This window comes from Argopecten irradians, chromosome 11 (assembly GCF_041381155.1).
Source record: "Argopecten irradians isolate NY chromosome 11, Ai_NY, whole genome shotgun sequence".
NCBI classification, from domain to species: domain Eukaryota; kingdom Metazoa; phylum Mollusca; class Bivalvia; order Pectinida; family Pectinidae; genus Argopecten; species Argopecten irradians.
In genome coordinates, this window is record NC_091144.1 from 33,743,603 (window position 1) to 33,759,607 (window position 16,005).

General features: G+C 33.0%; 1 protein-coding gene across 3 annotated transcripts in view; it reads right to left on the bottom strand.

Annotated features, from left to right (window-relative positions):
* Nucleotides 1-15,326, bottom strand: part of LOC138335361 (uncharacterized) — a 33,825-nt gene extending 18,499 nt beyond the window's left edge. Inside the window, exons 1-14 of one of the 3 annotated variants that reach the window (XR_011210268.1) lie at nt 15,109-15,326; nt 14,572-14,666; nt 8,543-8,638; nt 7,738-7,919; nt 7,349-7,484; nt 6,524-6,622; nt 6,272-6,289; nt 5,660-5,776; nt 5,022-5,233; nt 4,430-4,577; nt 3,833-3,928; nt 2,790-3,437; nt 1,647-1,691; nt 18-77 (exon numbers count right to left, since the gene is read on the bottom strand). Coding sequence is in view for 2 of the 3 variants with exons in the window: in XM_069284415.1 (XP_069140516.1) it covers nt 18-77; nt 1,647-1,691; nt 2,790-3,437; nt 3,833-3,928; nt 4,430-4,577; nt 5,022-5,233; nt 5,660-5,776; nt 6,272-6,289; nt 6,524-6,622; nt 7,349-7,484; nt 7,738-7,919; nt 8,543-8,638; nt 14,572-14,644 (1,930 nt within the window). In the remaining variant the exon portion in view is untranslated. Of the gene's footprint in view, nt 1-17; nt 78-1,646; nt 1,692-2,789; nt 3,438-3,832; nt 3,929-4,429; nt 4,578-5,021; nt 5,234-5,659; nt 5,777-6,271; nt 6,290-6,523; nt 6,623-7,348; nt 7,485-7,737; nt 7,920-8,542; nt 8,639-14,571 lie in introns of all 3 variants that reach the window. The other 2 variants (XM_069284415.1, XM_069284416.1) reach the window with 2 other exon arrangements.
* Between the last annotated feature and the right edge of the window lie 679 nt (nt 15,327-16,005).

The window sequence follows — 16,005 nt, forward strand, 5'->3', positions numbered from 1 at the left end:
AGTGTGCGATTTTATACCTGAAGGCGATGCCTTTGTTGTCGGTGCAATTGAAGAGGTGCTGGGTTTCACTGACGATGCTAAGGTAAAACAAAGTATAATTAAAGCAGGTGTGCACTAATATCATTATGTGTATATACTCGTACCACGAAGTATATATACAAAAAGCTAAAGAAAATGAATCTTTACAATATGATTGTATTTTATGAAATAAGCAATTATATTTGACATAAACATGTTGATTTTAAGATCATAATTATAATAAGGATGTATTCTTCTGAGGTTTTGGTCCCGTTGAAGTCTCGTTTCAACATAGACCAAAGAAGTTATGAGATTTTCATATATAATTTATCAGTATCTGTAGCAAGTTGCCAGATGCAAATTTTGTCAAAAAATTACATTTCTATTTTTAGTAGATTTTTTTATACGGGGATTTTAAGAAATGGCCCATTTGGCGGCCATTTTGAAATTGTGTCTTTTTTTGCTTCAAGTAGAGCCACAGTTTTACCATTTTTTACTGAAATTGTTGTTACTTAAATCATTACTGCGCCGGCATTTTTAGCTGTATTTAGCTAATTTTTGTTGCAAATCGTTACTAGGTTTGTAGTAATTAAAATATTGAGCATTAATATGTGAAACGATACACTTTTGTGACTTTATTTTTACATTTAATGGTAATTTGGGCACTTTTATTTTTTACTCTAAAATAATGAAAAATAACAAAAATTCAAATGGGGCAAAAAAGTAAGCACACGGACCCCCAATTTTTCTTCCTGATTTAGAAAGAACAACCGTTTCCCTATTGATATGCAAAATAATAACAAAAGTTTAATACCAGAACTTTTTTTATAAAGGGTTAAATTTGGCAAAAATGGCTGAAAATGGTGCATTTGGTAGCACAAAATTAAGGGGTAGGGGTAGCATAAGTTGTTATTCTGAGAAAATATATTAGTCTAATTGATCAAAACTGGTATATTTTTAAAGAAGACTACTAGAAAATGAATTCTACAAACATTCATACATGTCAAACACCTCATTAGGAAATTATGGCTTTAATCTCTATCTTATATGGTCAAAACGGCAAAATTCCCATAAAATCCAATATTTTGTCAACTAGGTGTCTTTGAGTGACAAAAGCTCAAAAACGAGCACACGGACATATGTTTTTTCTTTCATTTTCTTTTATGGTATGAACTCCTTTTTCCAAAAATCTATATGAGAAAAAAAGTTTAATACAAGAAAATTTTGACTTCTCAGAGGTGTACATCCATAAGAAGGTTTTTAGATGATAAATATAAATTACAAATTGTACTACATGGATTCTGGTGTAGGGATTGGGACCATTTTTATGAACATTCCTTATTTTTAAGGAATTCCTTAACTTAAAATTTTCCATAGGAAAAAACAGAGAAGTTAAGGAAAAATCTTAATTTTTGGTTGTATAGTAAAATCACATAACATAAACAAAAGATCCGTGGTCAGTATTCAACAAAAAGCCCCAAAGCTGGTGGTACACTGGTAGATCATCATTTATCTCAACCCCGAAACTATTGACAAAGAACTCCCATATGCTCCCGTGAAGACAAATAGCATGATTTTGGGTATTTATCTGGTTGCAACGACACATGCTTCGTTGAAGTGAAACTCACTTGAGGTTGCCTCAGTTGCCTTGGTAGAACTTGTTGGTGGTGGAACTGGAATCAGTAAAATGTGAAAAACGTATGTTTATGTAGCTCAATATTACCTCCAACAATGAACTTAATAATAAATGTTAATATGATAATGGCACCTGTATAAAAACATCTTTATTAGTCTATTTTTCAAGAACATTCAATTAAAATTGACTGTAAATGTTCTTTTCGAATACAAAAATACTTAACACTGCAAAATACAAATGCAATACCCTATTTAAAGATACTCCACTGCTGACAAATGGTATTTTTTCACTATAAAAAACAGCAGCAGACGATTTAGTATTTTTCTTCAGTTACAGAAGTTACTTACTTTACACCATTACCGCAATTGGAAAGTTTGAGCTTCGATTTTTACTTCAAGTTAAAATTACAAAAAATAATTAATTGCATCCCGAAAAAAATCCGTGGCACTATATTCTATATGGAATGAAGTACGGATTGCGCATGCACCAAATGCAAAACAAATTATTTTATATTAGTTTTTTGTGTTAATTTGACACATATATTCATGAGTAAACACAAATTATTGTTAAAGTGATGAATATCAGTTATGCTCTGTCGGCGGTGGAGCATCTTTAAGGTTGTAGCTAATGACAGATTTAAAAACCAAAAACATGTTGTCAATGTTATACATTGTGATAAAGAACTTATAGGAACTACATAAAAAATACCTGGATACTTCTTGATATCGATATACATATCTACCGGACACAAACAGTAACACTAACTTTTGTTTCTCTTGTCATAGTTATTCTGACTACAACGTAAGCCATCATTCAACTTATGTTGATTTATCAATAATAAAAAAAAACTCTCTCTATATGTTAAATATTGTTTGGTATGATTGTATTCTGTATTTACATATTACAAAGTTATCTGCCCTTGCGGATATCATGCGGTTGAGAGTGTAACGTTATGTTTTCCAGAGAAAACGACGTGGATTTCGTTCAAAAATAATGACGTCATATTGGAAGCCTACTCGCAAGGGAGCTAACTCTGTAAATGCAATTAAATGTTTATGGTGTCAAAGGTTGAGGAAATATCAACTTCAAGTGTTACACTAATACATTAAGTAATGTTATATTGAATTCTGCCTACCGGTAATGACGCCTTGATTCACTAAATCTGTCCTCTTAGCGTCGTATGTCTTCAGTCCATTAAATGTTAACGATACTTCCGTAGAGGTACTGGTGTAACCGAAACCAAGAGTCATGTCCCTTGCAACGATCTTAGTTGGCGCCGGGCGAGGCTGAGGACGAGTCGTGCTGCCAATTAGTTGACCATTCTTGAAAAGTTCGATGCCGAGGGATGTACTCCACGATATCTCAAGATGCTGCCACACATTCAGTGCTATATTTGTCGTTGTTTGTAATGTCCATATCATGGTGTCGGTCGACACGACGTAGTGAATTTGTTTGTTGGCGTAATATAAAGCGAGTCCAATGCCGTCAGGACGATCCCCGCCATTGGAGATGATATACGTATTTTCCTCCAACTTGTTAAACATGACATTTAGATTAATCGTGAATCCTGAGGAACAAGATCTTAAGTCGCGAAGGCATGACGGGAATGTGGCTTTATCGACGGACACGTAACTGTTAACGCCAGTCACATGCATTGCCTGTCCGAGGGATGTGGATGTCAAGGTCACCTGTCCATGTATTCGGAAGGTCAAGGTCGTTGTCGTTTTGATGATTTGGTTGACAATGCTTGTTATTTCGAATACAGTCGTCATTAGCGTGGTAACTGTAAATAAAAACATAGTAGAGGGATTAAAATACATTCTACTTGTTTTGTGTATATTTATATGATAAAAATATTTTGAAAATACGTTGTATATATATCGTATTATACAGTTAAAGATATGAGTCAAAGAAGTTATATACCAAAGGGTGTATATGAGGTTGCATTCTTACAAAAATATGCTTTTACGAATTTCTTTAAGTGATCACAAATGTCCATACAAAAACAACAAAAACCAAAAAGAACACTTTCATTTAAAAGATTGATTTATCCAAGTCAATGTAACGGTTTCACAACGGTTTTGTTTGCTATCACTTCTCAAACATTTTCCCTCTAAATAGATAATATGAGCTAACAAAGGTAACTAAAATCAAATTTTGTAATTCATTAGTACCCACCACTACAGTCCGCTCCATAAAATCCTTGTGCACAGGAACATTCATTCTGACCAATACAGGTTCCACCATTCTTACAAAACCCGGTAATACAGAGTTCTGTTACCACAAGAAATGTTGTCAATGTAATTTTAACTTGACAAAGTCGAATGCAATGTGTAAAGAAACCATATTGCTTTAATAAGCAATTCTTATTATGTAAATAGTAGTTTTGTTCCTTTAAAATAGTATGTATTGTTTCTCTTTGTCTTTCAAAGTAAATGACTATAATAAGGTAAGTTTTGACATTGGCTCGGATGTAGCTATAACAATGCTACCCAGGTGCTATATTTGATAATCAATACGATTTAAAGAAATGCAACTGAGTTTTATATCATTTAATAAAGAGTGTGCTTTATTTTACTGACACACTGAAAACCTTAGCATATAAAACCACGAAATTGTCGTAGTGCCATTATAATCATGTTCTCATCCTTTAATAACTCTTGGAAGGCTAACACGCTTACTATGTCTTCAAAATATTGATATGCATTCATTTTTATTTTGCCATAAGTTAGATTACTCTCTATGAAGTGAGAAACCTAAAACTAAAACACTTACTTGACGGATCACAGCCGAGAACATCAAAACGGAAACAAGACTCTCCCTGATTGGTCAGAGGGTAGATCTTCAGGGCGTCGATAGCAACGTGAGGATTGACAGACAGAAATGACTTACTGATGGTTGCGTTCGATATAGCATCAAGGGACTACAATCAAAACATAACAATTTTATATACACTTTAATCTTATTTTTGTCCTGACCATGGTTTACTTTATGTAAATAGATTTTTTTCGTTAATAATGTTCCATGAATTAATATCATATCTGCAAAAAAGATTCGAATACTTTATATGACTACATAATTCAATTTTGCTTGTATCAAGCATTCTCATTGGCTTAAAATTAATTATGTTATCAGCAAATAACGTATTATGGCATCACCGTTTAAAACGGTTGGTTGATACTACAGCTTTTTTTTCTTAGAGAAAAGAGTCCACCAATAAAAAAAGAGTTACTTAAATAAATTCATATTCAGATAATAAATGTACTAAATACGTGCACAGCTTTTGTATATTAAGCAGTGGTCTACCATATACTGATAAACACTAGGTATGCCTCAGTCAATTTGACTTTCTGGATTAAATACGAACCGGAGCAACAACTCTCCATTGTTTTAGGGAGTCTTCTGACAACACAATCTCCAGTCGATAAGTCTTCATGTATTTAGATGGCGGTGTGAGAACTCCTGGCGTGGAAGGTTGTTGGATCTCTAGTCCACCAAAGGCCATTGGAGAAGGGAAGGTGACCTCGTACCAAGGCTTGGCGTCAGAAGGATCGGGGCACCAAGCGCCGAAAGCATCTCCTGGCAATAAAAAAGGTGTAATTGTCACCTTCACAGTGGTCCTATTAAGCAGATGGTCTTATTACGGAGGTGACCGTTATGTTAGGCTTTACCGTATTATTGGAATTCTTCATGTAATTTGCATACATTATTTCAGTTCATGGAGATCAGATTATAACATCAACATAAGAGTCTTACGAATTCAAAATCATTCATTGCTAATTCTTTATTGCTGAAAATAAAATGGTTATTTCCGAGACTTTCGCAAAATGGCTTAAGTCAAATGACGCACACCAATACAAATATATACAAAACAAATAAAGCATTTCATTACTATGTAAAACGTAATTAAGATTACGATTAACATCGAAGCTGTAAAAGTTTACAGCTGAGCAATTTCCAGATTATGCCACATTTAAAACAAGTTTTTTTTACATGTAAACCGACCTCTGCAGCAGTAGTTGAGTCTCCCCATTTCCTTGGTTTGATGTGGAGCACTAGAGGAGACACGTAAGTTATCGGACGTCAAGGAGTTATTTCCAAGTCCTTGTCTGTCCGTACAAACTACAAGACAAGGTCACATATTCCATATGATCGATAGGTGTTCACAGTTGTTACCTATATATTTAGTGTTATTGGAATTATTATTGTATTCATATCGTAGTTATGTGATGAAAGCAAAGTTGACGACACAGCCTGATTATTTTGTCATTGTGACAGTAAAATTGTTTGAAGTGGAATAGCGACATAAAACTAATGTTCATTGTTTTTCCTGTAGAATTACATGGCTGTTAGTGCAAAGAAAAAATAATAAAGATAAAAGATATGAACATAATAGCACTAGAGTACAATCAGTACATTCAGAAAGTCATTGCGTTGTTTAGTTTACAGGGGTCTCTAGACATTTCCAACGAAACTAATCAAACAAAGTCGATGGTAAAACATTTTTTGAGTAAACTAGAAGTTTGGTTACCAATAAAATAAACGGGGTTCTCTTATTAAACGAATGAGAGTTGACGAGGTCCAGTGGTCGAAGACAAATAAAAAAAAAATACTTACTGTTTGGTGGTGGCTTACCTATAAATAAAGTTAAAAGAATAATTACATTGTCATCAAACTAAATTGTACGCATATAGCTATCCAAGAAATCATTTTCCGTGAAATTGTTTCTGGGAAATATCAATATTGAAAGTGTGTTATTAACAATAAAGCTGTGTACTTATTACTATCATAAAATTGTCAAACTTATTGTAGTTTTCAATGAGGAATTGAGATGCCAACTTCTTTAAGAACAATATAATGAATACATACTGGTTTCCGTTTGGCAGTGATTACCGACAAAGCCGTATGGACATCTGCACACAGCATTCTGTAAACACTGGCCACCATTCTGACAGTCCGGACAAACATCTACAACAAATTCAAAACAGCTAAAAACGTAATTCTTCCTTGTCACAATGGAATTCTATTATTTTACGTCCTCTACATATTGTACAACGTATGCGTCCGTCCCCCAGTTCACAATACTTCGTTTAGCTTGTTTAAATAGAATATAACATAATAACTTTTAACTAATTGTCTGTAAGAATAGAATTAAGCATTCTACATCACAGCTGCAAAATGTAGCAATCTTTTTCATCATTATCAGGTATCCAGTATTACCCCAAAATAACGAAATATTAGATTTAAAGTTTGCGAAATAAAACATAGCAACCATTTAAACCACGATGAAATACCTATTTCAACAAATCATAAAATTGGTGATCGTCAATGATGACGACATTATTTTATATGATGTGATGCAAAGGGAATTGAAATTGAAATTTATAAAACTTACTGTAAAGGTACGTATTTTCCGTTAATGTAGCTTTTTTTCTTGCTAAAAAGCAATATCCTTTTCCATATTTCGTTTACATATTAAATTTAATTTGTAAATTTGCGAAATAAATATTGCGATGATGTGTTAAATCCATAATAAAAAATGTATATATGTATATACGTACATTTTCTATATTTCTACTAATTTACAAAAACGAAACAAAAATAGACGCTTCAAAAGATAAAGCACCAGCTTGATCTAAAATGTTGCACTAGTGATATGTCTCCAATATCAGGAAAGATGTCGATTGCATTTACCTTTCGGAGAACAGCCGAAAAGCTGGAGCTTTATGCAAGGGTTTTTATCAAAAGACAAAATATTTAATCTCATTTTGATAAAGTTGCTTCCTCCAGCGTTCATAATACTCTTCGAATTATTATTCAATTGTGTGTCCTGAAAAAAGAATATCATATTAAATACATTGAGCTCTGTTCTTTCAACTCTTCAGAAATAAATACAATAAATAGTTCATGTGGGTCCTGATTGTTGTAAGCGTTTCAAAGATGTTTTAAAAAAAAAACACAATTAATTGTTATACAATTATATATAGAATGCTTACCACACACAAGATGTACACTCTTTATTTTTATTTAGACACAATATGGGTACTTTTTCGTATAAACTTTAGGTTCATCTTTCAACTTACAAACGTTGGAACCAGTTTATTCCAACCAGTGTGTTTATCAAACACCGTCAACCATTCAACATTCCTCGGAGTGCCTGCCGTCCTATTGTTTGTTATGTGAATCTCATGTATGATAGTAGGTTCTGCAAAGTCTATTTCGACCCAATTCTCTTTAGCTGTTTTATCGCCGCACCATCCTTGTCCTAGGGCAAACCAAATTAAAGTGTTGAATAATGTATGAGTATCCAATCAAGAAGTTCAAGATGTATTTTACATAGTTATTTTCAAACCACACCATCCTTTTCTTAGTGAAAATCAGGATAAAGCAAATTTTGAATAAATTTGATTAGATCTGTGACCAGACATATGATTTCTGCGCATGATTCCGTATTCGAGTGTGGGTTAAAAGTATTAATGATATAGTCACATCAATTATTTGTATACGAGTGAATAAGATTATAGAATTTTAAATTTGGATCTATTGCTTCAATTATCCATGTGAGGTTTTCATCTGATGAGCATCAATTTAATTTTTGAGTCCGACACAAATGTAATCATTCGTCAACTTAAGAAATGAGTTTCAAATACCAAAATGATTTCGAAAAAAACAACGTAAAAGGTCATATTTGTATGTCTAAGTTCAGTTTAGTTTTTTTGTGTGATTTCTGATTCTGTTGTATGACTTTAAATTGCTTGTTAAGCGCATTGTGTCTGGTGAATCTTATGAAGTGTAGTTTATATAATGTTTATTTAACCCACAATCCTACATTTAAAGACATATGTTATCAATAATGTGTGTTATATGTTACATCGGTGTCCAACCTACCATCATATTTGAGTTGTGCCTTGTCAGCGCTGTGTGAGGACACTGTGATCATGTCTGGCGTGAGCTTCCCTTCGGCCCATAGGTCATCCATACAATCTGTAAAGGGAAAAAAAAGTTACACAAAACTTTCAAGATATTTCCAAATGACCAATATGTATTAGTAAGTTCATCATAGCACAAGAACATACACTGATAAAACATTAAACATTGTATTACATGTATTTTGGTATGGGTCACGGAGGGTTACCCACGTAATCAGCCTACACCTGGTAGTGGTTTCATTCAGTGAGTTACGGGATGTGATCTGCGAAAGTCATATTAACCCCTGAAATGTCGACGATGATGCCAATACAATATGTAAAGAAACATAAGAATTTAATAAAAGTCCTACCACATAGGTTATAGAGGTCATACCACAAAGGTCATACCATATATGCCATACAGGTTATACCACATAGGTTCTACCACAAAACTCTCATTATTAGGTTCTATTGATCTAACCACAAAACTCTCATTATTAGGTTCTATTGATCTAAAAATAATATCTATTATAATTGTTTAATAATCTACCCGGGACATCAAGATATGACAAGATGTTTTAACAGAGATATAGCATGGCTGATGCTAGTTAGAACTGCATCACATTTGACATCAGAACAGAATACATATTTAAAAGTGATATTTGATTTCGAGGTGACGAAATTAAGCGCGTCAAGAAAGATTTCCATGTCTTGTATTGAGGTCAGGTAGACACGCCGTCTCGCCAGTTATCAAGGTGTCAAACTGTCTACATTACGGGAATAACAATATTCGGACTACGATATATAATCTGGGGTTTTAGCCAGATTAGCATGGCTTTTTGACATATTTATCTACGTAAAAAGAAAACAGATGCCTTCGTAACTGTTACTTAAAATCCAATAAAATGATTGAAAACATGTCCCCAAAAATTCACAGCTAAGGTAATGTATCGCAGCAACACGTTTCCACATTCAATTGCTTTGAAATGCAAACTGATTTATCTTCCATGATTCAATTACTCGTTTTCACATGTCGCTGCAGACAATGGTGTATCTGTATAGGTACAGCAATCTTATCAGCTACCGCCCACATAGGTAAATAGAAATAGTTCACAGTATTAGAATTAAAACCATCACCTTTCTCATTTATTTGATAAGCATTCTATCAACGCATTTTTAAACCAGTTATAACATATTTATAAATTAGAGTATTAGGCACAAAATTAATGTATAGAGATCAGAACCTTTTTTTAATCATTTCCTTTTGCTTTATTGTGGCTTCATGTCGTATTTAGGTCTAATGTTTTACGTATACAGACTTTGCCTGCTGCCCGATCCAAGTTAGAACTTCTTGATTATTTACAATTTTGAAAAAAATGTCTATCATTACCGAAATAACATGTGTATCTCGTATTTCCTTTAAACAACATGAAAGCGTGAATGATTGAAGGTTATAATCCCCTTTAAAATTATCAAAAAACACAACCCTAGAAACCGGATCTAAATCGTTCAAAGGGAGTTCCTTCCGAATATGTACAAATATTGAGCTAAAAATAATTCGATATTATGATACGAAAACGTCAACGTTCCCATTAACGGATTTATTTAAATTGCTCTTAAATGTCTCCTAAACCTTTGCTAGATAAGTATACAGTTGTGTGTTGGTTGATACCCCAATTTTCCTATTAAGTTCTTGCCTGTTTCCAATCTCACGTAAATCCATTTGTAGGATCGCAAATAAGAACAAACACAATTGCAGCACTACAGTAAGGGCAATTGTTCAAAACACAATTAAACAGTTCGTCTAAAAAGATGGAATACAGAAAATCAATATTTAATACTAATGTAATATTTATTTGTGCGGATATTTTCTTTTTTATCTATATGTTTTGGTTACCTTTGAATGTGTGGGTGTGTTTTGTTTCTTTGTTTAATGTGTTAATGTTTAATGATTTATATATACGTAATTGTGTGACATACAATAAAAGTCGCACTGGCACTTCATGATCAAATGTTGTTATCAAACCCTTGTGTTTGAAGTCGATATTTCACTTCCAACAACAAAACCCCAGTTCCTTTGAACTACAATATATTACAACACAATTGATACAGTGGTCAAACACTTATCTGATATAAAACAACTGTTACATCTGTTTTGTAAGTTTGATTTACAATGTTAACCACCCTAATAACATACCTATCTACGGTGGAATCTGACGTAACTATTTACAGGTGGAATACCACTTTGTCAGATGAAAGGTAGCGACACTGTTTATGGTAGTCATAACGTTTGTGCGTGGGTGGAGTGAGCGACATCTAGGGGCCGCGTTATGATAAAGTACTTTCTGTTATGTGTATCCAATAATAAGAACAGTGCATGACTATATCATATAATTCGAAGAGTACATTGTAGAGGGGACATATGACAGTTTGTTTTATGAATATAGACCCGTTGTTAATTTATCTTTCCTCTGGTTCAATGAGAACTTTTGAAATCTACAACTCCTATATCAATTCTACGGGCGTATAACAGAGCAGAATATTGTACCCTCTAATTAACTATAATAGATTTTCCACTGTTATCGTTGGCTAATAGATGATCACGTGACGTTTAATAGCTAGCTTATTGACTCGGTATTTCCATTTTTAGAAACACCGAGTTAATATTCCCTAGTGAACTTTAGTGCCAAACGATGAATTTATCAGGGTGGCGTCCCATGGCCAACGCTTTTCTTGTAATTAACAGCACATTGGAGAATGTTTTTGAAATTTGTTAAAGAAACTTTATAAAATATCTTATATGAAACGTCCTCGGTCATTTCCTATTCTTCGCGGGTGATATAACACCATATGGACTGAAACAAAGGTCCATAATTGATATATAACTTACGGAACATATAATACATTAATTTCATTCAAGTTCATTGAGGATGGGTAATACACGACGGAGGCTCACTATGGTCAGACGGTTATCTCGATCTTCAATAATCTCCGAGATAAGCCTGGTAATTTTATAGTCCCCGATACATGGTTTTCACAGTTTCATAAGCTGGATTTTGTTCGACCCAACTTTGACCTATATTTGCATAGTGTTGTCACTTGCAGATTTTTTAATAGAGCAAATAAACAAAGCAGGGTTCGTGTCTAATTTAACATTTAATTGAGGCATGGATGTTGTTTTATGTATCACGTGTTTCGTCATTATATAAATAGGAGCTAGTGTGTACTTAATTTTAAAATATACTCCTATCGATTAAAACTTATCTATATAGGTCATTACTCTTCTTTCGCATTTGCAGGTATCATTGCATGGCTAATATATATTACCTGAGGTGACCTACTTATGCACTTGGTTTTAACGATGCATTTGATGGTAAAAACCCGTCAAAATATTGGAAAGTCATCAAACCATGGTACAGTCCTGCTACAACAATTTAATGATTTTGAGGCCAACCGTGTCGCTAACCAAAGGCTATTTAAATAGATTATTCAAAGAGAACACATGGTATGCCAACATTTACAATTAAATTTCATTATTTATACTTTTCATAAAAAAAATATTCGAGTTATCTTCAAATTTCTAACTTTTTTGAAATCAGAATGATATTTTAGCATTACAGCCAAATGAAAACATTGTAGCTTTCTTGCTTTTGGAGAAACTCAACTTTTTATGGCTATATTTTTTCCCGAGGAACATATTCAATGTCACCATCTTTGAAAAGCCTTTATCTCTGTGATGCTTATTCCCTTTGACTACAAGTGATCTGATTCCCTTCGTTGGGTCTAGTTTATTTTGCTAAATTAAAATTATACTTGACAATAGAAGCAGAATGGAATCAATAAGCAATTCATATCCATATTATCGTTAGATGTTGCTGATATTAATTAAGGAGCAAACACATCCATCAACTTTAAAATACTATATACTAAATATTATATTAAATATGACAAATACCAATAATTCAAATAAATGATGAAGTAGATAGTACTGATAGTAACTAGTAAATTAATATGCATATTGTTTATAATTAAGGATTGCAGACCTTTTGATATGCAAGTACATATATGACATTTCACATATCATTTGGTGGCTGCTCGTAAAATTTCTGGATAAATAATGAATTATAAAGTTTTAAATTGAATCGGTTAGCTTGTAAAACATCAATAATTATAATTAGTTTACTTCAATTGCAAAACAAATATATGTAATACAATTGATACAATTCATTGTCTTCAAAGGCTCGATTGTAAGATCGCGAAGCTAGGTTTTAGAGTTGACGGAAACTGAAGTATCCAGAAAAAAAATCGACATGTTATTTCAATGTTCATGCCAGTGTTAAAACCGACTACCTAGATGAAAAATGAATGACTGAAACACTATACATTTATGATAGGCTAGTGTTGTGATGGGTGTAAACTATTGTTTTAAGGATGATAATGCGGGTTTTTGATAATTTCAAGATGTCAAATGGTCCGAAATCACCAGCTGAAGGTTTTGGTGCAAGTTTTGAGAAACTGTTATCCGTAATAATTGATATTGATTTCTACATGAATATGAGTTTACAAGTCATGCTTTGGGTATGGAAAAATAATTTAAGTATAAACATTGAGAATATTGAGAATTTCAAGATGCCTATTTAAACATTGCTTTGTTTCTGCCTTGATATATTGGTGAATGATTGCATATGTTATGATATGGGCATTCATTTGAGGGGTAAAACACATGATTTTGAGAATGTCAAGAGACACATTTGGTGTACATGTACAGGGTGTCCCAAAAAACATGTCCCAACTTTGATAGGTAATAACTTTCACAATACTGAACTTTTTATGGAAATTCAAAATGATTTGGAAAGCTGGAGTATCCAAATTTAACTTAATTGGGTACACATGTACATATTACATCATAATTTTGTGTGATTACGTCATAATAGAAATGATGACATCATCGATGATGTCACATTTTGGTGACTTTCTAGCACCATGAAGATTCAGGCTGAATATATTGAACTCTACAATGCGGTTGGAAAATCCCCTACTTAAGTAAATGAAATGAAATGTTATGAAAATGTCACCTATGTATGCAGTCCATTCCAGGAAGTAGAATAACAGAATTGTGAGGTGGTGAGGAATTTTAAAGACAGAATTCATCATATCATCGAAAAGAAGGGCGGACACCTTGCGCCCAATCTTAAAATGAAAGTTATTGATTTTCTGAACAAATCGCAAAATTAGCAAAATATGACTTTCGCTCAATTTTCAATATAGGTATTAACAAAAAGGTATTTGTCCGGGTTGTTATATATCGTTGTACAGAGCAGATCACTACCTTTCTCATGGTAAATAGATCAAATTCCTCCATCTATCAAAATATTTTGTATAAAGCGTCAAACTCGGGACATGTTTTTTGGGACACCCTGTACTTGCATAATAAGCTCTTAGGTCCTTGATGTAGCTGCCAAAGGCAAGCTTTGCTGTTCTCAAACAACTCTAGTTTGAGATAAAAAAAACCACCATAAAATGAGAGAAAGTTTACGCTATAATGAATAATGTCATATGTTATTAAAGATGCTCTATCGCTGACGAATGGTAGTTTTCTCTATCAAAAACAGGAGCAGACGAATTAGTATTTCCCTTAGTTACAAAAGTTACTTATTTTACACCATTGAAAAGTTTGAACTTCTCATTTCAATTTAAGAAAAAAAATTAATTGCGTCCCAACAAAAAATCCATGACACTATGCCCGATTTGAAATGAATTACTGATTTGCGGATGTACACAAAGCAAAAGAAATTATCTTATTTGTATTTTGTGTTAATTAGACAAATATATAAACGATTAAAACATCAGTTATTGTAAAAACAAAGTATCGTTTGCTCTGTCGGCGATGGAGCATCTTTAAACGTATTGATATCACTGCATTACCGACAGTTGTTATACACCCGGAATCCTTCCGATATATCTGTCTAATTTACTCCTTATTATTTAATAACAAAATATTTAACTCACCAGTAGGTTTGAGTTGACATCTCGCTAATCCCAAGATGGCGGCGATGATAAGCAACAGTTGTGCTGCAGGCATTTTGTTGTCCTACTTATTCCTCCTTACACAAAAACGAAAACATATCATAACATCTCCTCTCTCCATATATTGTTGTCAAAAATTGATATAAAAATGGATAATAAAGAAAACAATATCCATTCATCATTTGTATTAGAAGAAAAAAAATGCCGCAATGCGTTATCAAATTAAAATTTTAGATATACAATGGGACATCATCTTTAATTGTAAACGCCAGAAAAGCGAAAAAAATTCTTTCAATGATAACATTTAAAATTAAAAAAAAACCAAAAAAACAAAAAAACTCAGTCAAAATTAATTATAAGAAAAATAACAATAATGACGATATTCTTGCTAGTTTTGTCGCCATGTCATGATGGTTCCTCAGGAATATGTATAATTTTGTAAATCCTTAAAAACATAATTCAAAAATTACTTTTTATAATATGATGATTTTAAAATTTGAATAAGTATGTGTTACCTACATCAAAAAGTTCTTTCCTAAATTTCCTTGGCCGAGAGGGTTACTAACACCTTGAGGGTGACTTAATTCGAAAATGTCGTATATATAGACTGTGCATTGCTACCACACCCATTCTATTATTTCAATTTTGATTCTGATACGTCATACCCTAGATATATGTCTTAGTAGGTCGTTTAAAGTTCAGAGGGGACCATACCCACGACGAGACAGTTCCTCTATCGCCTCCGAAAGGTACCCTTTAAGACTTGGTGATTTACACAGGAGCACACTCCTGGGTCAATATTAGCCGTGTGGGTGCCCGTCACTCGGCTAAGATAACGTCAGGACCGAACCAATAGTTTCTGGTCGCGAATTTAATCATTTGTAATCGTACAGTAGACAATGCTATCGATACAATTCATGCTTGTGTTGTATATTAAGAGTTCAGTATAAAGTGTCTTATCCAATGTAAAACCTTTTGTAAACATTCCGATGTGTCAGGATTGAAAAAAAATCTTACTTACATAGGAAACGCCCTAATACCTACATTCATAATAAAATATTGATGTCCAAATTAACAATCATATGCAAAAGCAATATATCATAAACTAATCTCATTCAACTTCCATAATAAGTTAATTTAATTTACTTTGTTTATGGTGGATATCATATTATTTTATTAATACTGAATGATAAATACGATGAAAAATTCTGTTAGTTAATACAACTGGCAATTTATTTAATTAGTTGCCATCGTTTGATTCTTGTTTTAATCAATTATGACTGTAACGTTACATATCTGCATAACTTTTCAAACAGCAATGTCGTAGAAATCGGAGGGGGGGGGGTTTATTAATTTTAGACTGGTAATATTAAAAGCTCTTTATCAGATCATAAACACACACATATGTGTGGACTG